At 39.4% G+C, this 25,074-nt stretch overlaps 1 protein-coding gene across 2 annotated transcripts; it reads left to right on the top strand.

Annotated features, from left to right (window-relative positions):
- Positions 1-339: 339 nt before the first annotated feature.
- Positions 340-24,340, top strand: CLECL1 (C-type lectin like 1). Of its 2 annotated transcripts, none has more exons than XM_040235135.1 (6): positions 340-644; positions 7,878-7,964; positions 9,827-9,898; positions 18,227-18,402; positions 22,998-23,104; positions 24,064-24,340. In XM_040235135.1, exons 1-6 carry the CDS (start codon positions 572-574, stop codon positions 24,170-24,172), a joined length of 624 nt encoding a protein of 207 aa, XP_040091069.1. In that variant the 5' UTR covers positions 340-571; the 3' UTR covers positions 24,173-24,340. The 2 variants fall into 2 exon arrangements, with proteins under 2 accessions (XP_040091069.1, XP_040091068.1); XM_040235134.1 differs by having other exon boundaries at positions 355-644; positions 9,827-9,925.
- The last annotated feature ends 734 nt before the right edge of the window (positions 24,341-25,074 follow it).

The raw sequence follows: 25,074 nt of genomic DNA, 5'->3' as shown, positions 1-25,074 counted from the left end.
CATAATCTATGCTTCAACTTAGCTTGCTGTTAATATTATAAAGTGTACAAAAGAAGAAATAGCTTTAAGGTAATTTTAAAGTATTGCCTAAGTAATTACAATGCATTTCAAAGATGAGGATTCTGTTAATTCTTTCTACTACTTTCATTAAAAAAAAAAAAAAAATCCTCTTTTTCTTGTCCATCCTTCCAAGTTGCTATTCCACTTTGGAGAAAATGCTAGAAGGTCAAAGGGTTTCTGCCTGAAAATATGTCTAACCTAAAAGAGGAAGTGGTTTATAGAAGAAAGTGATGCAATCTCTTCTGTGGTACTAATAAAGGTCAAAATCATTCCAACTGAGGGCAGAAAACTAACTGAAGTGCAAGAAACTACTGCATGGATAGTAGTTTTCTTCCAGATCATGCAAGTGTTCAATAATCTATTGCCTTGATTGATAAGGCTGAGCACATTGTTTTTATTTATTCATTGAGGGAATCTACCAAACTTGGGAGAGAGGAAGGAAATCATCTGTCTCAATATATCTCATTTATAGGAAGTTTGCAAAAATATAGGATTCTTTTTAATTTATGCAATGGCTGAAGAGATAGTGTATGCTGATATCAAACATACATCTTCAGAACATTCATCTTCACTCCAGAGATCTGGTAAGCTGGGTCTAGAACTCCTGTTAAAATTAATGTTTTACTTTAAACCTCCCTTGTTTCTGTCCTGTGTTTACATCTGTCTTACTGAAAATGTGCTAAGTCACTTCATCGTGTCCAACTCTTTGCGACCCTGTGGACTGTAGCCCACCAGTCTCCTCTGTCTGTGGGATTCTCTAGGCAAGAATCCTGGAGTTGGTTGCCACTTCCTTCTCCAGCAGATTTACTGGAAATAGGAGACTGGATTCAAAGCAAAATCTACTGAATGAATGAAGAATTATATTTCTTGTGGTGGACATTTATTATATTCCTGTGGTTTTTCTGCTCTATAATTTTACTCATCTGAATCTGCCCTTTGAAAATAATATGATAAACTCATTCACACTGAGGAAAATATCTCTGGCAATTATTCACATTGTTATTTAGCCTTTTGGAAGTTGTGTATTGGTAAGATAAAAATGTTAAACTAAAATAAAAAGACATAAAATGTTAATATCTTATTTCCTGAAGTTTAGAATTAATGATTATCTGAGTAATAGAATATTTTTGGAGCACAAGTAGATAGGCATACAGCTAAAGATAAGATTGTACCTTAATCACAAATCACCTCAAAACCAATAGCTTTTTCAAATCCAGTGTATGTTCTACATACATTCTATACAAATGAAGCTTTAGGGAAAATTCCACGTTGCATTTATATTATCTCCTCTAGGGTAAGAATTTTTGTATTGTAAAGGTTACATAAAATGTTTAAAGGCCCCACAAGCTTGTCCTTGTGGAGTAAAACTGATGTCTTACTTTCCTTTTATTCCCAAGAATCCATTTCTTCTTTCATATCTTTAAGTTTGCAGTTTTCAAGTGGATCTTATGTATGGTTTTCTCCAGTTGAAAGACATTTCCTGTGTTTGAATGTTCTCTCTCTAACTTGCTCAATGGGGCTTTCCAGGTGGTATTAGTAATAAAGAACCCACCTGCCAATGCAGGAGATGTAAGAGACGTGGGTTTGGTCCCTGGGTCAGGCAGATCTAAAGGAGGGCATGGCAAACCACTCCAGTATTCCTGTCTAGAGAATCCCATAGACAGAGGAATCCGGTGGGCTACAGTCCATAGTGTCATAAAGAGTCAGACATGACTGAAGCGACTTAACACAGCACAGCTCAATATGGGCTTATCTGCTTTCTTTTCTTGACAGATTGGGAGCTTTCATTTTGTGTGAGCTAATGGAACTTAGTTTGAGAAGTAATATGAATGAAACCTGTATTCTTATTCCTCCGTTTCCCACAAATCTCATATAATTGGTCCATTTTTCTAGAGGTTATTTTAACTCACTTCAAGCTACAAGATCAATATTTTTGATTCTGCATACCAGGATGTAATTTTGTCTGTTCATGGAAAGAACATTACTTTTTTCCTGGTCAGAAAAAAGAAAGAAAGAAAATGGTATAAATGAACCCATTTACAAAACATATACAGAGTCACAGACTTAGTAAACAAATTTATGCTTACCAAGGGGAAAAGAAGGAAGGGAAAAATTGGGAGATTGGGATTGACATACAAATTTATCAAATGGACTTCTCTGGTGGCTCAGTGGCAAAGAATCAGCCTGCCAATGCAGGAGACCTGGGTTTGATCCTTGGGTTGGGAAGATCCCCTGGAGAAGGAAATGGCAACCCACTCCAGTATTCTTGCCTGGAGAATCCTATGGACAGAGGAGGCTGTCAGGCTACAGTCCAAAGGGTCATGAAGGGTCGGACACAACTAAGTGACTAAGCATGCAAATCAGCTATACTCAAATAAAAATTATTTTAAAAGAGAATATGCAGAGTACATCATGAGGAACGCTGGACTGGAAGAAACACAAGCTGGAATCAAGATTGCCAGGAGAAATGTCAATAATCTCAGATATGCAGATGACACCACCCTTATGGCAGAAAGTGAAGAGGAACTAAAAAGCCTCTTGATGAAAGTGAAAGAGGAGAGTGAAAAAGTTGGCTTAAAGCTCAGCATTCAGAAAACGAAGATCATGGCCTCCGGTGCCATCACTTCATGGGAAATAGATGGGGAAACAGTGGAAACAGTGTCAGACTTTATTTTTTGGGGCTCCAAAATCACTGCAGATAGTGATTGCAGCCATGAAATTAAAAGACTCTTACTCCTTGGAAGAAAAGTTATGACCAACCTAGATAGTGTATTCAAAAGCAGAGACATTACTTTGCCAACTAAGGTCCGTCTAGTCAAGGCTATGGTTTTTCCAGTAGTCATGTATGGATGTGAGAGTTGGACTGTGAAGAAGGCTGAGTGCTGAAGAATTGATGCTTCTGAACTGTGGTATTGGAGAAGACTCTTGAGAGTCCCTTGGACTGCAAGGAGATCCAACCAGTCCATTCTGAAGGAGATCAGCCCTGGGATTTCTTTGCAAGGAGTGATGCTAAAGCTGAAACTCCAGTACTTTGGCCACCTCATGCGAAGAGTTGACTCATTGGAAAAGACTCTGATGCTGGGAGGGATTGGGGGCAGGAGGAGAAGGGGACGACTGAGGATGAGATGGCTGGATGACATCACTGACTCAATGGAGGTGAGTCTGAGTGAACTCCGGCAGTTGGTGATGGACAGGGAAGCTTGTCGTGCTGCGATTCATGGGGTCGCAAAGAGTCGGACACCACTGAGTGACTGAACTGAACTGAACAAGGAAAAGAGATTTGGGGACACTGTCTTTAATGCTATCTAGTCCAATTTTATTGTAACGTTAAAAATGAGGAAATACGAATGCATAAAAATTAAATTACCTACCTATAGTCATGACTAGAAGTCAAATATTTAATTACTCTTTCACTGCATATCTCTGTTGTGGATAAATGCAACTTCTGTTCCCAGGTGTCATATTCAAGAGGAAAAGAAAGATGCTACAATCCAAAGTACAATCCAAAATTGCTACATTGGATTGTAATGTCCCACAGAGCCCTACACAATTTCCCCCCAGCTTTCTCTTTGAAGTTGCTAAATTTCACTTGTTTAACTCTGATTGTTGACTTTCTCTTCGCTCTTTGGAATTATCATATTCCTTCCTATTTTACAGCTTCATTTGTGTTGAAATGCTCCCCCTAATCTCTTAATCTTTGAATTTCCACTGCCTCGCACAGTACTAAGTCCCCGGTAAGCAATTAATAGATGCTTGGTAGGCAGATAAATGTACAAATGGATTTTAAATCAATAGATCTCATTTATTTTAAATATTTTAAATATTATAGGTTCATTGGTTCTCCAAGATATAAAACAAGATGGTACTCCCATGAAACTGAGTGAAATATCAGTGAGAAAAGGTAATATAGTTGAGAATATCCCAGACTAAGACTCAGAAATTCATGATTCTCTTAAACTTTACTTAAGGGGCCTAAAGGAATGATGTAGTACTCCTTGTATTAATTCCATTCATGAACTCTGATGATTTATTCTCCAACTTTTTAGGTTTGAAATCTCAGTTCTTCACCCTAGAAATGTGTGTTGGGATATTATCACATTCTTCTCACTATTGCCTAGTCAGGCACAATTTGCATTGCTTGCCTGATAAAAGGAAATGCATGGACTTATTTTAGTGTTTTGAGAATTTAATAAAGTCTCATTAAAGATGTTTTACTTAAACAATAATAATTTGAACAAGCACTCTCTGATAGTATTCCACTAAATAAGCATTCATGTTAATCATTCTTGACATTTGATTTTGTAATTGGTTGTATTTTCACATCAGTTACAGTAGTAGGCTCTCAGTTTGTGAAAGTATCAGTTGCATCTGACTCTTTGCGACCCCATGGACTGTAGCCCACCAGGCTCCCCTTTCCGTGGAATTCTCCAGACAAGAAAGGTGGAGTGGGTAGCTATTCCCTTCTCCAGAGAATCTTCGCCATCCAGGGATTGAACCTGGGTTAACTGCACTGTAGGCAGACGTTTTACTGCCTGAGCCACCAGGAAAGCCCCATGTAGATGTGTATATATCACATATCTAGTGGAATTGATATATTGTAACAGTGGTTACAGGACTGGAAAAGGTCAGTTTTCATTCCAATCCCAAAGAAAGGCAATGCCAGAGAATGCTCAAACTACCGCACAGTTGCACTCATCTCACATGCTAGTAACGTAATACTCAAAATTCTCCAAACCCAGGCTTCAGCAATATGTGAACCGTGAATATCTGATGTTCAAGCTGGTTTTAGAAAAGGCAGAGGAACCAGAGATCAAATTGCCAACATCCACTGGATCATCGAAAAAACAAGAGAGTTCCAGAAAAACATCTATTTTTGCTTTATTGACTATGCCAAAGCCTTTGACTGCATGGATCACAGCAACTGTGGAAAATTCTGAAAGAAATGGGAATATCAGACCACCTGACCTGCCTCTTGAGAAACATATATGCAGGTCAGGAAGCAACAGTTAGAACTGGACATGGAACAACAGACTGGTTCCAAATAGAAAAAGGAGTACATCAAGGCTGTATATTGTCACCCTATTTATTTAACTTCTATGCAGAGTACATCATGAGAAATGCTGGACTGGAAGAAACACAAGCTGCAATCAGGATTGCTGGGAGAGATATCAATAGCCTCAGATATGCAGGTGACATCACCCTTATGGCAGAAAGTGAAGAGGAGCTAAAAAGCCTCTTGATGAAAGTGAAAGAGGAGAGTGAAAAAGTTGGCTTAAAGCTCAGCATTCAGAAAACGAAGATCATGGCATCCGGTCCCATCACTTCATGGGAAATAGATGGGGAAACAGTGGAAACAGTGTCAGACTTTATTTTTTGGGGCTCCAAAATCACTGTAGATGGTGACTGCAGCCATGAAATTAAAAGATGCTTACTCCTTGGAAGAAAAGTTATGACCGATTTAGATAGCATATTCAAAAGCAGAGACATTACTTTACCAATAAAGGTCCATCTTTTCAAGGCTACGGTTTTTCCAGTGGTCATGTATGGATGCGAGAGTTGGACTGTGAAGAAAGCTGAGCGCCGAAGAATTGATGCTTTTGAACTGTGGTGTTGGAGAAGACTCTTGAGAGTCCCTTGGACTGCAAGGAGATCCATCCAGTCCATTCTGAAGGAGATCAGCCCTGGGATTTCTTTGGAAGGAATGATGCTAAAGCTGAAGCTCCAGTACTTTGTCCACCTCATGCAAAGAGTTGACTCATTGGAAAATACTCTGATGCTGGGAAGGATTTGGGGGCAGGAGGAGAAGGGGACGGCAGAGGATGAGATTGCTGGATGGCATCACGGACTCGATGGACGTGAGTCTGAGTGAACTCTGGGAGTTGGTGATGGACAGGGAGGCCTGGCTTGCCCCCCTGTCCATGGGGTCGCAAAGAGTCGGACACGACTGAGCAACTGAACTTACTGATTCTTTTATGCATTCTTATACAATAAAACTATTTCCTGTTATATGTAATTGCACTTTCATAAAATTATACGTTTCAAAATAAAAGTAATTTTAGAGATAATCTTGTGCAACATTTGAATGTTAAAATGAGGATTTTAAGTCCACAAAACACAGTTACTTGATAGTAGACTTGAGATCATACCTCAGGTTTCTTGACTACCCAATTAGACCTTTGTTCACTATCCATTCTATCACTTGTAATCAGATAAATAGGTCATAAAAAGAAAATGACATTTTTAGCTCTGGGCTGATTGATGACTAAAACCAAGAGGCTCTTATCCAAAGTAGTTCCGTTCAGTTCAGTCGCTCAGGTGTTTCCGACTCTTTGCGACCCCATGAATCGCAGGACGCCAGGCCTCCCTGTCCATCACCAATTCCCGGAGTTCACTCAGACGCACGTCCATCGAGTCCATGATGCCATCCAGCCATCTCATCCACTGTCGTCCCCTTCTCCTCCTGCCCCCAATCCCTCCCAGCATCAGAGTCTTTTCCAGTGAGTCAACTCTTCACATGAGGTGGCCAAAGTACTGGAGTTTCAGCTTTAGCATCATTCCTTCCAAAGAAATCCCAGGGTTGATCTCCTTCAGAATGGACTGGTTGGATCTCCTTGCAGTCCAAGGGACTCTCAAGAGTCTTCTCCAACACCACAGTTCAAAAGCATCGATTCTTCGGCACTTAGCCTTCTTCACAGTCAAACTCTCACATCCATACATGACCACAGGAAAAACCATAGCCTTGACTAGATGAACCTTAGTCGGCCAAATAATGTCTCTGCTTTTGAATATGCTATCTAGTTTGGTCATAATTTTTCTTCCAAGGAGTAAGCGTCTTTTAATTTCATGGCTGCAGTCACCATCTGCAGTGATTTTGGAGCCCCCCAAAATAAAGTCTGACACTGTTTCCACTGTTTCCCCATTTATTTCCCATGAAGTGATGGGACCAGATGCCATGATCTTCGTTTTCTGTATGCCGAGCTTTAAGCCAACTTTTTCACTCTCCTCTTTCACTTTCATCAAGAGGCTTTTTAGTTCCTCTTCACTTTCTGCCATAAGGGTGGTGTCATCTGCATATCTGAGGTTATTGATATCTTTCCCAGCAATCTTGATTCCAGCTTGTGTTTCTTCCAGTCCAGCATTTCTCGTGATGTACTCTGTGTAGAAGTTAAATAAGCAGGGTGACAATATACAATATACAGCCTTGACGTACTCCTTTTCCTATTTGGAACCAATCTGTTGTTCCATGTCCAGTTCTAACTGTTGCTTCCTGACCTGCATATATGTTTCTCAAGAGGCAGGTCAGGTGGTCTGGTATTCCCATTTCTTTCAGAATTTTCCACAGTTGATTGTGATCCACGCAGTCAAAGGCTTTGGCATAGTCAATAAAGCAAAAATAGATGTTTTTTTTGGAACTCTCTTGCTTTTTCGATGATCCAGCGAATGTTGTCAATTTGATCTCTGGTTCCTCTGCGTTTCTCATAAAAGAATGGATCGACCCAAATAAGTGAGGGCTGTCAGTAAGTTCATTAGAGAATCTTGAGAATTTCAGTCTTATATAAAAACTTAGGGATGCAGAGTAGATCATAAGTTAAGATTATGAATTGTGAATCAAAAAGAAAAAATATATTCATTCAGTTTTATAAATTCCCCCTTCTTCACAAATCAGGGGTCTGAATTTGTATGTAAGAGGAAGTTAGGTCTGCATATTTCAAAGGCAAGTATCTCAAGAGCATAACTGACAAAGTTTATTCAGTCCTTTCTTACCACTTAAGGATGTACTTACTGGGCTTACTAGTGAAATTTATCCAATTTTATAGATTCTCACCACCACAGAATTTTCCTGAAAGTTGGATGTGCAATGATTGTCATTCTTCTTGTAATAGTAATTGTGCTGAGCATGCTTGGTAAGTAATTACCAATAACCTTTATTTACCCCAAAGTATTATTTTATCATGACCTGTTGTAATTGTGTTTGCTGTTAAAGTGGTTTCTACACAATTCAATACAATTTCACAAAAAGAAAGAAATTTGATACATAAATAAAATTAGAGATTTTCCATAGAACTTCATCATGTGGTATTATATATATTATGGATTCATTTCATTGATATATGAAGGATGCTAGATTTATATTTTACGATCAAAATCAGCTTTTCTGAACCATGTTCTGGAAAGCAAACTAAACTATGAAGCATATTTCTGTTTAAGTTTATTCAAGATCTTATTCAAGCTTACTAAAATCACGGCATCCCGAAAGTGAAGTGAAAGTCACTCAGTCGTGTCCAACTCTTTGTTACCCCATAGACTATACAGTGTGTGGATTTCTCCAGGCCAGAATACTGGAGTGGGTAGCCTTTCCCTTCTCCAGGGGATCTTCCCAACCCAGGAATTGAACCGGGCCTCCTGCATTGCGGGTGGATTCTTTACCAGCTGAGCCACAAAGGAAGCCCTATTAACTACTCAGGGGCATTCTCAATCTTGCATCCATGGGTGAAAATTTTGTCTAAAACCAATCAATTCACTCAGGCACTTTAAAATTATACTCATATGCCATGGATGTAGTAAAATATAGTCCAACTTTATATGGCAATTATTTTACATTTCATTAAGTAAATGCTTGGAGAAAAACTTCCAGATGATGTATACTCTAAGGAATTCAGGTTTGCAGATTGAACCAAACCCTAGAACAGATCAAGGCAGTATCTGCCTGTATTGTCCCTGTGAAGAATATTAGTAATGATGTATGTCATTAGTTACTAGAGGTCAATGGGCAGAATTAGAATTCTAGAACTGGATGGGGCCCTAGAAATCAACAAGGTCAAGCCTCCAGTTGAGGTGAACTGTCTACAGCCCAGAGTGATAAGTGGTTTGACTAGTTTAATATAACTAGGCAGTGGCCAAATTGGGACTTTAGCATTGAGAGGATGAAGCAAAAAATACTTAACATTCAACACCTCTGCTGGGACTTCCCTGGCAGTCCAATGGTTAAAACGACTCTGCATTTCCACTGCAGAGGGTGCAGGTTTGATCCCTGGTCAGGGAACTATGATCCCACATGCCATGGGGCATGACCATTAAAAAAAAAAAGTACCCTCTCTGCTATGTTTCTTTTTGGTATAGGCTAATAAATTTGCTTGTTATCAAAACAGTAGTTTGTTAGTAACAGATTTGTTACTACAATAGATTTTAAAGACTTAACTGATTAATACACACTATTGTGAGATTATAAATAACCCAAAGTAATTTCAATGAAATGGCCATCAGAAAGACAAATGTCTTCCTCATGGTAGAAAAATACTCTGGGCTCACCCTGTCCTTCCATATGTAGACTTTAAATGGACAACCTCAAAAGGAACAGAATCATGAACTGAAATCAAAACACATAAAGCTCTTTCCATGAATCAGGTGACACCTGGTACAGTTAGTAGGAACTTACCAAACACAAATTCTCCAAATGAAGCTTACATTCAAAGCTGGTTATTTTGTGTTTATTAAAATGAATATGAAAACTCCAGAAAAAATCAAGTGAGTTTCCATCTGGTCCCAGATCATATTTTACCAATTTCCCTAAATTTGATATTAATAAAATTAACAGGACTATGTGCAAAAGAAGGTCCAATCTTGGAAAAAGGAATTTTTTTCCCATAAATTTTAATCACTTTAATTGCTCTGGAGTTTCCACATTAATCAACTTCACTGAGTCACTTCAACCTGACCGTTTTCTGCTTTATATTTAATTAAGAAAAGATGTGTCTTCTTTCACTAGTTATTCAGTTTAAATCTGCAAGACAAACTGAAGTGGATAATGAATCAGAGAAGAAATATTGTACTGAGCAAAGTAAATCTGAAGCAAGCAGTTCAATAGGTAATGTTATTTTATATTGCCTAATTCCTGAGTTGACTATGATGGCTACTCCATTTCTTGTAAGGGATTCTTGCCCACAGTAGTAGACATAATGGTCATCTGAGTTAAAGTCACCCATTCCAGTCCATTTTAGTTTGCTGATTTCTGAAATGTCGATGTTCACTCTTGCCATCTCCTGTTTGATCACTTCCAATTTGCCTTGATTCATGGACCTAACATTCCAGGATCCTATGCAATGTTGCTCTTTACAGCATCGGACCTTGCTTCTATCACCAGTCACATCTACAACTGGGTGTTGTTTTTGCTTTTTCTCTGTCTCTTCATTCTGTCTGGAGTTATTTGTCCACTGATCTCCAGTAGCATATTGGGCACCTACCAACCAGGTGAGTTCATCTTTCAGTGTCCTATCTTTTTGCCTTTTCATACTGTTCATGGGACTCTCAAGGCAAGAATACCGAAGTGGTCTGCCATTCCTTTCTTCAGTGGACCACATTTTGTCAGGACTCTCCACTATCACCCATCCGTGCTGGGTGGACCTACACAGCATGACTCATAGTTTCACTGAGTTAGACAAGGCTGTGGTCCATATGATCAGATGGGTTAGTTTTCTGTGATTGTGGTTTTCATTCTGTCTGCCCTCTAATGGAGAAGGATAAGAGGCTTATGGAAGCTTCCTGATGGGAGAGACTGACTGAGGGGAAAACTGGGTCTTGTACTGATGGGCGGGGCCATGTGCAGTAAATCTTTAATCCAATTTTCTGTTGAAACAACAGACTGGTTCCAAATAAGGAAAGGAGTATGTCAAGGCTGTATATTGTCACCCTGCTTATTTAACTTATATGTAGAGTGCATCATGAGAAATGCCAGGCTGGATGAAGCACAAGCTGGAATCAAGATTGCCGGGAGAAATATCAATAGCCTCAGATATGCAAATGACACCACCCTTATAGCAGAAAGTGAAGAAGAACTAAAGAGCCTCTTGATAAAAATGAAAGAGGAGAGTGAAAAAGTTGGCTTAAAGCTCAACTTTCAGAAAACTAACATCATGGCATCCGGTCCCATCAATTCATGGCAAATAGACAGGGAAACAATGGAAACAGTGACAGACTTTACTATTTTGATCTCCAAAATCACTGCAGAGTGTGAATGCAGCCCTGAAATTAACAGACGCTTGCTCCTTGAAAGAAAAGTTATGGCCAATCTAGAGAGCGTATTAAAAAGCAGAGACATTACTTTGCCATCAAAGATCCATCTAGTCAAAGCTATTGTTTTTCCAGTAGTCATGTATGGGTGTGCGAGTTGGACCATAAAGAAAGCTAAGTGCCAAAGAACTGATGCTTTTGAACTGTGGTGTTGGAGAAGACTCTTGAGAGTCCCTTGGACTGCAAGATCCAACCAGTCTATCCTAAAGGAAATCAGTCCTGAATATTCATTGAAAGGACTGATGCTGAAGCTGAAACTCCAATATTTTGGCCACCTGATGTGGAGAACTGACTCACTGGAAAAAAAACTCTGATGCTGGGAAAGATTGAAGGCAGGAGAAGAAGGGGACAATAGAGGATAAGATGGTTGGACGACATCACCAATTCAATGGACATGAGTTTGAGTAAAACTCCGGGTGTTTGTAATGGACAGGGAAGCCTGGCGTGTTGCAGTCCATGGGATTGCAAAGTCAGACATGACTGAATGACTGAACTGAACTGAACTGAATTCCTAAATAAGCAAGTGTGGACAGTAGCATGTATTTTACTTGGGTATATCTGAATAAAGGGGAAATTCCTCTACCTGTACAGAGGGATGGTTTAGACCATTGTTTTTCATGGGCCTATTACAGTCCTTTACAAAACTATTTAAAGATTAAAGACAAATGAGAAAAATAAACTTATCTGTGTTTTAAATGAATTTAAAGGTACTATGTTGAAATCATTGCATTTTATTAGTATTTTTATTTCTAGTGGGACATGTGCAGGTGTAGAATGTTGGTCAAAATATTTTCTTTCCTAAATTCGTGATCAACACCACATAGTTTTTGTCAGTTTTTTAATGGTTCAGTTCAGTTCAGTTCAGTCATTCAGTCGTGTCCGACTCTTTGCGACCCCATGAATCGCAGCATACCAGGCCTCCCTATCCAGCACCAACTCCCGAAGTTTGCTCAGACTCATGTCCGTCGAGTCGGTGATGCCATCCAGACATCTCATCCTGGGTCGTCTCCTTCTCCTCTTGCCCCCAATCCCTCCCAGCATCAGAGTCTTTTCCATTGAGTCAACTCTTCAGATGAGGTGGCCAAAGTACTGGAGTTTCAGCTTTCGCATCATTCCTTCCAAAGAAATCCCAGGGCTGATCTCCTTCAGAATGGACTGGTTGGATCTCCTTGCAGTCCAAGGGACTCTCAAGAGTCTTCTCCAACACCACAGCTCAAAAGCATCAATTCTTCAGTGCTCAGCTTTCTTCACAGTCCAACTCTCACATTCATACATGACCACAGGAAAAACCATAGCCTTGACTAGACGGACCTTAGTTGGCAAAGTAATGTCTCTGCTTTTGAATACACTATCTAGGTTGGTCATAACGTTTCTTCCAAGGAGTAAGAGTCTTTTAATTTCATGGCTGCAATCACCATCTGCAGTGATTCTGGAGCCCAAAAAAATAAAGTCTGACACTGTTCCCACTGTTTCCCCATCTATTTCCCATGAAGTGATGGGACCGGACGCCATGATCTTCGTTTTCTGAATGCTGAGCTTTAAGCCAACTTTTTCACTCTCCTCTTTCACTTTCATCAAGAGACTTTTTAGCTCCTCTTCACATTCTGCCATAAGAGTAGTGTCATCTGCATGTCTGAGGTTATTGATATTTCTCCCAGCAATCTTGATTCCAGCTTGTGTTTCTTCCAGTCCAGCGTTTCTTATGATGTACTCTGCATATAAGTTAAATAAGCAGGATGAAAATATACAGCCTTGAAGTACTCCTTTTCTTATTTGGAACCAGTCTGTTGGTCCATGTCCAGTTCTAACTGTTGCTTCCTGACCTGCATACAGATTTATCAAGAGGCAGGTCAGGTGGTCTGGTATTCCCATCTCTTTCAGAATTTTCCACAGTTTCTTGTGATCCACACAGTCAAAGGCTTTGGCATCATCAATAAAGCAGATGTTTTTCTGGAACTCTATTGCTTTTTCCATGATCCAGCAGATGTTGGCAATTTGATCTCTGGTTCCTCTGACTTTTCTAAAACCAGCTTGAACATCAGGAAGTTCATGATTCACATATTGCTGAAGCCTGGCTTGGAGAATTTTGAGCATTACATTACTAGCATGTGAGATGAGTGCCATTGTGTTAGTTTGAGCATTCTTTGGCATTGCCTTTCTTTGGAGTTGGAATGAAAACTGACCTTTTCCATTCCTGTGGCCCCTGCTGAGTTGTCCAAATTTGCTGGCATATTGAGTGCAGCACTTTCACAGCATCATCTTTCAGGATTTCAGACAGCTCAACTGGAATTCCATCCCCTCCACTAGCTTTGTTTGTAGTGATGCTTTCTAAGGCTCACTTGACTTCACATTCCAGGATGTCTGGCTCTAGGTGAGTGATCACACCATTGTGATTATCTGGGTTGTGAAGATCTTTTTTGTACAGTTCTTCTGTGTATTCTTGCCATCTGTTCTTAATATCTTCTGCTTCTGTTAGGTCCATACCTTTTCTCTCCTTTATCGAGCCCATCTTTGCATGAAATGTTCCCTTGGTATCTTTAATTTTCTTGTAGATCTCTAGTCTTTCCCATTCTGTTCTTTTCCTCTATTTCCTTGCATTGATCGCTGAAAAAGGTCCTTATCTCTGCTTGCTATTCCTTGGACCTCTGCATTCAGTAGCTTATATCTTTCCTTTTCTCCTTTGCTTTTCACTTCTCTTCTTTTCACAGCTATTTGCAAGGCCTCCCCAGACAGCCATTTTGCTCTTTTGCATTTCTTTTCCGTGGGGATGGTCTTGATCCCTGTCTCCTGTACAATGTCATGAACTTCATGCCATAGTTCATCAGACACTCTATCTATCAGATCTAGGCCCTTAATATTTCTCACTTCCACTGTATAATCATAAGGGATTTGATTTAGGTCATACCTGAATGGTCTAGTGGTTTTCCCTACTTTCTTCAATTTGAGTCTGAATTTGGTAATAAGGAGTTCATGATCTGAGCCAGAGTCAGTTTCTGATCTTGTTTTTGTTGACTGTATAGAGCTTCTCCTTCTTTGGCTGCAAAGAATATAATCAATCTGATTTCAGTGTTGACCATCTGGTGATGTCCATGTGTAGAGTCTTCTCTTGTGTTTTTGGAAGAGGGTGTTTTCTATGACCAGTGCATTTTCTTGGCAAAACTTTATTAGTCTTTGCCCTACTTCATTCCGCACTCCAGGCCAAATTATCCTGTTACTCCAGGTGTTTCTTGACTTCCTACTTTTGCATTCCAGTCCCCTATAATGAAAAGAACATCTTTTTTTGGGTATTAGTTCTAAAAGGTCTTGTAGGTCTTCATAGAACCATTGAACTTAAGCTTTTTCAGCATTAGTGGTTGGGGCATAGACTTGGATTACCATGACATTGAATAGTTTGCCTTGGAGACGAACAGAGATCATTCTGTCGTTTTTGAGATTGCATCCAAGTACTGCATTTCGGACTCTTGTTGACCATGAGGCTACTCCATTTCTTCTGAGGGATTCCTGCCCACAGTGGTAGATATAATGGTCATCTGGCCGTGGTGAGGAGATACCCCTTATCCAAGGTAAGAAGCAGCAGCTGTGCTTTGCTGGGGCAACCATGAAGCAATACCCCATGCCCAAGGTAAGAGAAACCCAAGTAAGATGGTAGGTGTTGTGAGAGGGCATTAGAGGGCAGACACACTGAAACCATATTCACAGAAAACTAGTCAATCTAATCACATTGGGACCACAGCCTTGTCTAACTCAATGAAACTAAGCCATGCCTGTGGGGCAACCCAAGACGGACAGGTCATAGTGGAGAGGTCTGACAGAATGTGGTGCACGGGAGAAGGGAATGGCAAACCATTTCAGTATTCTTGCCTTGAGAACCCCATGAACAGTATGAAAAGGCAAAATGATAGGATACTGAAAGAGGAACTCCCCAGATCAGTAGATGCCCAATATGCTACTGGAGATCAGTGGAGAAATTACTCTAGAAAGAATGAAGGGATGGAGCCAAAGCAAAAACAATACCCAGCTGTGGATGTGATTGGTGATAGAAGCAAGGTCCGATGCTGTAAAGAGCAATATTGCAGAGGAACCAGGAATGTCAGGTCCATGAATCAAGGCAAATTGGAAGTGGTCAAACAAGAGATGGCAAGGGTGAACGTCGACATTCTAGGAATCAGCGAACTAAAATGAACTGGAATAGGTGAATTTTTAATGGTACTAAATGATTGAAAGCCTCTTGATGGAAGTGAAAGAGAAGAGCGAAAAAGTTGGCCTAAAGCTCAACATTCAGAAAACCAAGATCATAGCATCCGGTCCCATCACTTCATGGCAAATAGATGGGAAAACAGTGGAAACAGTGTCAGACTTTATTTTGGGGGGCTCCAGAATCACTGCAGATGGTGATTGCAGCCATGAAATTAAAAGACACTTACTCCATGGAAGAAAAGTTATAATCAACCTAAATAGCGTATTCAAAAGCAGAGTCATTACATTGCCAACCAAGGTCTGTCTAGTCAAGGCTGTGGTTTTCCCTGTGGTCATGTATGGATGTGAGAGTTTGACTGTGAAGAAGGCTGAGCACTGAAGAATTGATGCTTTTGAACTGTGGTGTTGGAGAAGACTCTTGAGAGTCCCTTGGACTGCAAGGAGATCCAACCAGTCCATTCTGAAGGAGATCAACCTTGGGATTTCTTTGGAGGGAATGATGCTAAAGCTGAAGCTCCAGTACTTTGGCCACCTCATGAGAAGAGTTGACTCATTGGAAAAGACTCTGATGCTGGGAGGGATTGGGGGCAGGAGGAGAAGGAGACGACCCAGGATGAGATGTCTGGATGGCATCACCGACTCGACGGACATGAGTCTGGGTGAACTCTGAGAGATGGTGATGGACAGGGAGGCCTGGCGTGCTGCGATTCATGGGGTCACAAAGAGTCGGACACGACTGAGCGACTGAACTGAAATGAAAAATATAAATGATCATTTTATGCAAGTTTTTATCTTTCCCATATGAACATATTTATATACTTTTAAAAGTCAAGAAAACACTCAATTATTTAGATTTTCTGTTTTATTTTTCTTTCTGTTTCCTTTATTATTTTAAAGTGGAGAGTGACAAAGTTAGCTTAAAGCTCAACATTCAGAAAATTAAGATCATGGCATCTGGTCCCATCACTTCATAAGAAATAGATGGGCAAACAATGGAAACAGTGTCAGACTTTATTTTGGGGGGCTCCAAAATTACTGTAGATGGTAATTGCAGTCATGAAATTAAAAGATACTTACTCCTTGGAAGAAAAATTATGACCAACCTAGATAGTATATTAAAAAGCAGAGACATTACTTTGCCAACAAAGGTCCGTCTAGTCAAGGCTATGGTTTTTTCCAGTGGTCATGTATGAATGTGAGAGTTGGACTGTGAAGAAGGCTGAGCACTGAAGAATTGATGCTTTCGATCTGTGGCGTTGGAGAAGACTCTTGAGAGTCCCTTGGACTACAAGGAGATCCAAACAACCTATTCTGAAGGAGATCAGCCCTGGGATTTCTTTGCAAGGAATGATGCTGAAGCTGAAATTCCAGTACTTTGGCCACCTCATGTGAAGGGTTGACTCATTGGAAAAGACTCTGATGCTGGGAGGAATTCGGGGCAGGAAGAGAAGGGGACAATGGAGAATGAGATGGCTGGATGGCATTACTGACTCGATGGACGTGAGTCTGGGTGAACTCTGAGAGTTGGTGATGGACAGGGAGGCTTGGCATGCTGCGATTCATGGGGTCACAAAGAGTCAGACACAACTGAGCGACTGCACTGAACTGAGCTGAACTGAACTAAATCTGTTGATTTAAGTTTGTATTCTATATTGAAAAACTATATTCCTTTCTTTTTTTGAACCTGCATATATAATGTTATTATAAAGACTTACCAGTCCATGTTATAGAGTGATTTCGACTCCTGGGAAATCATTAAAACTTTAAAATGGATTTTAATTTTTCAAAGTCTCCTCAACTTCTTTCCAAAAACTTTAATTTTTTAAATTAGTGAGACTATGATAGCAAATTTTCTGGGACATTATTCCCAATACAAAAGCACATAATAGTCCTCCTACCCTTGATAGAGGTGATAACATGGTACTGAATAAAATTGCTTTAAATTCTTTCCAGACCCTTTTATACATAGAAATCAATCTACCTGAGTTTTAGAGACCACCTATCATACAAATTTTGCCCAATAAAAATTCTTCTCATGATTTTTTAATTCTCAAAATTATAGTGATGTATAATTCTCAAAATGTCTGGTTTATTGATGGATCACTAGTTGAAATCTCTAATTTCTAGTTTTCCTCCATAATTTTTATCTTCCTGAAGTTTGGGTGTTGATCACTTTATCCTAGTATCTGCGCATTGCCTAGTTTATGGAAAACATAACATATTTTAAAGAGAATAAACTAAATGGGAGAAAGAAGAAAAGAGAGAAAGAAAAAAATACACAATTGAAATTCTGTTAGGTTTTATTTTTTTCAAAATCCATCCTGAGAAAAGCCCATGCTTTTGTTAAAGAAATCTTCAGTTCAGTTAAGTTCAGTTCAGTTGCTCAGTCGTGTCCGACTCTTTGTGACCCCATGAATCGCAGCACACCAGGCCTCCTTGTCCATCACCAACTCCCGGAGTTCACTCAGACTTACGTCCATCGAGTCAGTGATGCCATCCAGCCATCTCATCCTGGGTCGTCCCCTTCTCCTTCTGCCCCCAATCCCTCCCAGCATCAGAGTCTTTTCCAGTGAGTCAACTCTTCTCATGAGGTGGTCGACTCTTCTCTGGAGCTTCAGCTTTAGCATCATTCGTTCCAAAGAAATCCCAGGGTTGATCTCCTTCAGAATGGGCTGGTTGGATCTCCTTGCAGTCCAAGGGACTCTCAAGAGTCTTCTCCAACACCACAGTTCAAAAGCATCAATTCTTTGGCGCTCAGCCTTCTTCACAGTCCAACTCTCACATCCGTACATGACCGCAGCTTAGGCCCTGATTTAACAAATTTTGAGAGGCTTTAATTATTATACAATATTAAGGATGCATTCTCATGTTTCTTTTAATTACTTATCTTTTTTCCTTCCAGTTCCTTTCAATTCTTCCACTGTTTATGCATCATGCCCCACCAAAGACTGGAAGCTACATGGGGGGAAATGCTACTGGGTTGCTGAACATGAAAATAAGAAATCTTGGAATGAAAGTGAAAATGACTGTGTCATGAAAAAATCACATCTCATGGTGGTCCGAGACTTCAGTGATATGGTAAGGCATACAATTTTAAGATTATAGTATCCTTCACTACTGCAGTACTTCTTTGTGCTACAAATTTGAAAAATTCAGTGAAAAAAATTTAAACGTCATTGATATTAACTGTACAATTATTGGTTGAATGAATCCTTGAAACTATAGTATTATTTTAAGCTTCTTTTTCTTCCTTTGTGGCTCAGCTGGTAAAGAATCTGCCTGCAATGCGGGAGACCTGGATTCAATCCCTGGGTTGGGAAGATCCCCTGGAAAAGGGAAAGGCTACCCACTCCAGTATTCTGGCCTGGAGAATTCCATGAACTGTATAGCCCATGGGGTCTCAAAGAGTCAAACACGACTGAGCAACATTTACTTTCACATTCACTTAGCTAGAGATAGGAGAAATCCTTTTAGTAATATATACCTAAGTTCTTCTCTATAAGGGATCCGTTTCCCAGATTGCATTTTAAATGTATGACATCAGTCTCATCTCCTATATTTAATCCATCATTCCTCAGAAAGCTTGTAGTCAGACAGCATGGCAGCTGAAATTATAAATGATGTTCAGAGAAAGGAAATACAGTATAGCCCTTCTCATTAAACTTTGTTTTTTGATGAAGAAAACTAATATTTTTCTAACTCTGGCTTAATTTAAATTGAAATTTTCTTACACAAAGATTGGACACTAAACCTAAATAAGGCCAGTATAGATATTAGTTGGCAAACATCAAATAAGGATTCTTGGCATAAGAATTAGTACGTTGAAATTACAAGCGATGTCAAAGGCTCAGTTTTAGAAAACTCAATGACAAACAGGGCTTTACAAGCCTGGTTATATAAGCACTCTGGAGTGCTTATATAAGGGCAGCTGTTGAAACTTTTGTGGGGGGAAGAAAAAATTCCTCTGAGTTTCATAGAAATCCACAACAACAAGAAAATCAAAATGGAAAGTAAGTTATCTTCAGTGTAACCAATGTAACCCCAAATATTAAACTGTAAAACTCTTTGTCAGATCCAGTCCAAATTGGTTTGAATATGAACCAAATCCAGAATGGGTGAAGAACTAAAAAGAGACTTTTTTCTTCTCTTAGAAGTCAGTTTAAGACAAAAAAGGGGAAGAAGGTATCAACTTGAAAGGACCTAATAAGAAAGCATCTAATAAGAAGAGACTGAGTTACATAGCTTTGTGCTTGGAAATGAACACACAGTTCCTCCTAGGTCTTTAATGTGGAGTTTCAGTTCATTTTTAAGTGATGGGTTAGGTTTCTTGTTGCTCAGAAAACATGTCTTTTCTGCATTTCAGCATTTTTCCATTTGATGATGAGCAGGAAACAGATAAGGTTTTTAGGGAAATCTTCATTGCACTGTTTCTCCATGCAGTGATTTATTGTCTGTTTCTACCCAGGAATTGAACCCAGATCTCTCTCATTGAAAGCAGTTTCTTTACCATCTGAGCCACCAACAGAATAATAAAGGGGCTGTAAGGCTTTCCAGGTGGTGCTAGTGGTAAAGAACCTGCCTGCCGAGGCAGGACATGCAAGTTTGATCCTTGGGTCAGGAAGATCTCCTGAAGAAGGGCATGGCAGCTCCTCCAGAATTCTGGCCTGGAGAATCCTATGGATGGAGGAGCTGGGCAGCTACAGTCCATGAGGTTACAAAGAGTCAGACACAAATGAAGTGACTTAGCATGCAAGCACTCAAAGGGGTTGTATGAGTTTGTCAGAGCTAACATAACAAAGTACCACAGACTCGGCGGCTTGAGCATCAGAAATTTCTTACTCACCGCTCTGAAGGCTAGAAGTTCAAGATCGAGGTGTTGGCAGATGTGGTTCCTTCCAAGGCCTCGCTCCTTAGTTTCTAAATGGACACTTGCTTGCTCTGTCCTCACATGGTCTTTCCTCTGTATGCATGCATCTGTGTCTCTCTGTATGTCCAAATATCTTCTCCTTATAAGGACAATAATCAGAGTGGATTAAGATCTACCCTAACAGCCTCATTTCTGCTTAATCACCTCTCTAAAAGCTGTGTCTCCAAAGGCAGTCACATTTTGAAGCACTAGGGGTTAGAGCTTCAAATGCATACATTTTGAAGAGACACAGTTGAGCCCATAATATTCTATCCTCTGGCCCTTGAAGCCTGTAATAGGGGTCAATTGTACATGTGAAGCAACTGAGCACGGCATGGCATACATGTGAATTGGGCAGTGGTAAAGAATCTACCTTCCGATGCAGGAGATACAAGAGACACGGGGTCGATACCTGGGCTGGGAAGACCTCCTGGAGGAGGAGATGGCAACTCACTCCAGTATTCTTGCCTTGGAAATCCCATGGACAGAGGAGTCTTGCAGGCTACAGTCACAGAGTCAGACAAAACTTCAGCAACTTAGCACATTATGGCCAGCCATATACTTTGTCTCAGGGTTATGGTATTGTACAAAAAGGAGATATTACCCACCTCCTAGAGTAATGGACATAAAAACAAAAATAAACAAATGGGACTTAATTAAACTTAAAAGCTTTTGCACAGCAAAAGAAACAAAATTAAAAGACAACCCTCAGAATAGGAGAAAATAATAGCAAAGGAAAAAACTGACAAAGGATTAATCTCCAGGATATATAAGTAGCTCATGCAGCTCAATATCAGGAAAACAAACAGCCCAAAGGAAAAAAATGGGCAGGGGACCTAATCAGACATTTCTCCAAAGACATACAGATGGCTAATAAGCACATGAAGAGGTGCTCAACATCGCTCATCCTTAGAGAAATGCAAATCAAAGCTACAATAAGGTATCAATTCACAAGGGTCAGAATGGCCATCATCAAAATCTCTATAAACAATAAATGCTGGAGAGGGTGTGGAGAAAAGGGAATGTTCTTTCACTGTTGGTGGAAATGTTAATTAATACAGCCACTGTGGAGAACAGTATGAAGATTCCTTAAAAAAAACTAGGAATAAAACTACCATATAACCCAACAATCCCACTATTGGGCATATACGCTGAGAAAACCATAATTGAAAGAGACACATGTACCTCAGTGTTTGTTGCAGCACTATTTACAATAGCTAAGATAAGGAAGCAACCTAGATGTCCATCAATAGATGAATGGATAAAGAAGTTATGGTACATATATACAGTGGAATATTACTCAGCCATAAATAGAACACATTTGAGTCGGTTCTAATAAGGTGGATGAACCTAGAGCCCACAAAGTAAAGTTAAAAGTCAGAAAGAGAAAAATAAATATCATATATTAATGCATATACATGGAATCTAGAAAGATGGTACTGGTGATCCTATTTTCAGCAATGGAGATGCAGACATACAGAACAGACTGGTGGACATAATCGGGAAAGGAGACGGTGGGAGGAATTGAGAGAGTAGCATGCACGCACATAGATTACCATGTCCAGTGGAAATTTGCTATATGTGATGGAAGGAGCTCAAATCAGGTGTTCTTTGACAACCTAGAGAGGTGGGATAGGATAGGAGGTGGGAGGGAGATTAAAGAGGGAGGGGACACATGTATATCTATGGGTGATTCATGTTGATGTATAGCAGAAACCAACACAATATTGTAAAGCAATTGTCTTCCAATTAAAAAAAAAAAAGAAAACAAACTTTTGAACAATATGTGCTCCATCAGCTCAGAGATTGTTTTCTTTCTGTAAGTCTTCTTGTGTGTTTTCTTGCTTCTAGATTATTGTTTAATACTTGTATTTAGTAGTAATCACTCTTATTTAGGCAAGAAGCATTCATTATGTGCTAAACAGTGTTTAACACTACTTATTAACAAAACAATAACAGTTCTTTGAGATAAGTATGACTATTATCACAGTCAGAGTTTTAATGACTGGAAAAATACCGAAATAAAGAGAATGAATAACTGTGCAAAGATGTGTAGTAGTAATAGTAGCTGCAGCCTGTTCCCACAGCCTTGGTGTCTACTAACACTGTCCATAATAGTTCTTTTTTTCATCACAGTCTCAGTTTATGTTTTTATATTGGAGTATAATTGGTATACATATATTCCCTCCCAGGTCATCACAGAGCACTGAGCTGAGCTACCTGTGCTATACAACAGCTTCCCATTAGCTATCTATTTTGCACACGGTAATATATATATATATATCCCAATCTCCCAGTTTTTCCCACTCTCCCTGTCTTCTTGTGTCCACATGTGCTTTTTCTATGTCTGCATTCCTGCCTTGCAAATAGGTACATCTAGATTTTTTTAAATTTATGTTTAGATCCCTTATACATATGTGTGTGTTAACATATGATATTTGTTTTTCTTTCTGCCTTACTTCACTCTGTATGACAAATGATAAAGTTTCATTCTTTTTGTGGCTGAGTAATATTCCACTGTACAGATGTGGCACATCTTTATCCATTCATTTGTCAATAGACATTTAGTAATTTTTCTTTAGCTTTTATCCCATTGCATTACTGTGTATTTCCCCTCCACTGTGATCTATTTGCAAACATGAAGCATGTCTTACCTGTTCATTCCTAGCTTCTAGTGCAGTGCCAGCCACATAGAAGGTGCTCCTGTGGTATTTTATCTCACATCTGTAAGAATCACTTGATTTCATATATTTCCTATTCTTTTTAGACTTTCATATGGCAAAATATACATGATTCATTTTGGGTTGGTTTGAGGATTCCTCCTGGAGGGAAATTATGGACCTGGTTGGACAACAGCACTTTTGACACTCAGCTGTAAGTCTTTTGCATTTTTTCTTTTTGTGGTTTTTAATCCCATGTTGTATGTGACAAGAAAGAGACATATGACATCATTGGCTCTGAAGTGATCTAATGAGTATTTATTTCCTGACTGCTACAGTTTGATAAATATTTCTATAAAATGATTCACATAGAAAGTTGAGAAAGAAATCTCCCTCCATCCACTCAGAAAACTTATGTATGAAACAGGATTGCCCTGTTGCCTGATTTTACCTTTTTATATAAAAGGTAAATTAGCAGGTGTAAATTCTTTTATGAGTGCACATGTTTGTTTTACAGAGCATAACTTTCTGCTCACTTCTTACAGTAATCAATTTTTAAGCAATAAAAATATCAGAGCTGAGGGACTTCGCTGACTTTCTAGTGGTTAAGACTTTGCATTCCCAATGCAGGGGACATGGATGCAAACCCATCTCCTATCACGGGGAACTAGGATCCCACACACTGCTCAGAGTGGACTAAAAAACAGTCGGAGGTGATATTTTAGCTCTCTTTAATGAACTATTAGGGCTTCCCTGGTGGCTCAGTGGTAAAGAATCTGCCTGCCAATGCAAGAGATGCAGGTTCAATCCCTGGGTTAGGAAGATCCCCTGGAGAATGAAATGGCAACCTACTCCAGTATTCTTGCCTGAAGAATCCATGGACAGAGGAGTCTGGCAGGTTATGGTCTATATGGTCACAAAGAGTCAGACACAACTAAGAGACTAAACAACAAAAATGAACTATTAACTTCTCTGGAGAGATGTTTGAGAAATAAAACATAAAGTGAGAAGAATTGCTTTGCCTGTCATATTGTTGCGTATTTAAATAGTTTTAATGAGTTTATTCTTTATTAAAAAAAAATAGAAAACATTTTCTGAAGTCCTTGTAAGCCTCTGGCCATATGCATATACTCATGGCTGATGTAAAGAAAACAATCTGCTTTCTTTCTGTAGGTTTTCAAATGAACGAGAGACCCGGAGTATGAAATGTGCCTGGGTGTCTTCTACCAAGATAACCAAAGAAAGTTGTCAGAAAAATTATCCATGGATTTGTCAACTATAATCCACTTGGCAGAAAATAAGTCTCTCTTTGTCTGACTAAGAGACACCACATGAAGTTTAAGCTCAGATCATAAGAAAGCTCAGAGGGCTGTGTGTGTGAGTTTTTTATAGTACTATTCTCAGAAGTGTAGAAAGGGAGATACACAAAATAAAATGTTTTAGAAAATGAGTGTGTATGATGAATATATTTTTACATCTGAATGATGTGGTAATTCAATCATCCATCTCATCTTGCCAGTATTTTTTGAACTTTAGCCTTTATCTTTTCTGTATCTTCAGACTGAGTGATTCACACTTTCACTTAGCTTAACTTGATATCCTTAGTTAATTTCTTACATTCTCACAGTTTCAACTACCACATACAAAGCAATGCATAACAAAGTCATATCTGCCATTCAGATCATTCTCTGATCACCAGACCTATATACCCTACTGGCCATTTAACACAGCAGGTCTAAAACCTCAAAAGTACTTCCAACCCAACTTACAAAAATAGTCTACTAAATTCATCATAAAAGGAACCATCTTCCAGCACTCCACATCTCAGTAAAGGATATGCCATACAAGACAATTATGCCATCTATAAACCAGTTGTTGTTGTTGTTGTTGTTCAGTTACTAAATCATGTCCGAATCTGCAACCCCATGAACTGCAGCATACCAGGCATCCCTGCCCTTCACTATCTCCTGGAGTTTGTTCAAAATCATGTCTCTTGAATCAGTGATGCTATCCAACCATCTCATCTTGATATTACTCTCTCTCACATGCATACCCCTAGGCTGCTTTCCACCTTCATCTCATATCATCAAGTTTTATTTGTGTGTGTGTTAGTCGCTCAGTCATGTCTGACTCTTTGCGACCCCATGGATCATAGCCCATGAGGCTCCTCTGTCCATTGGATTT

This window comes from Oryx dammah, unplaced genomic scaffold (assembly GCF_014754425.2).
Source record: "Oryx dammah isolate SB20612 unplaced genomic scaffold, SCBI_Odam_1.1 HiC_scaffold_29, whole genome shotgun sequence".
Taxonomy (NCBI): Eukaryota; Metazoa; Chordata; class Mammalia; order Artiodactyla; family Bovidae; genus Oryx; species Oryx dammah.
The sequence above is the reverse complement of the archived record's forward strand: the minus strand, read 5'-3'. Positions and strand labels throughout refer to the sequence as shown.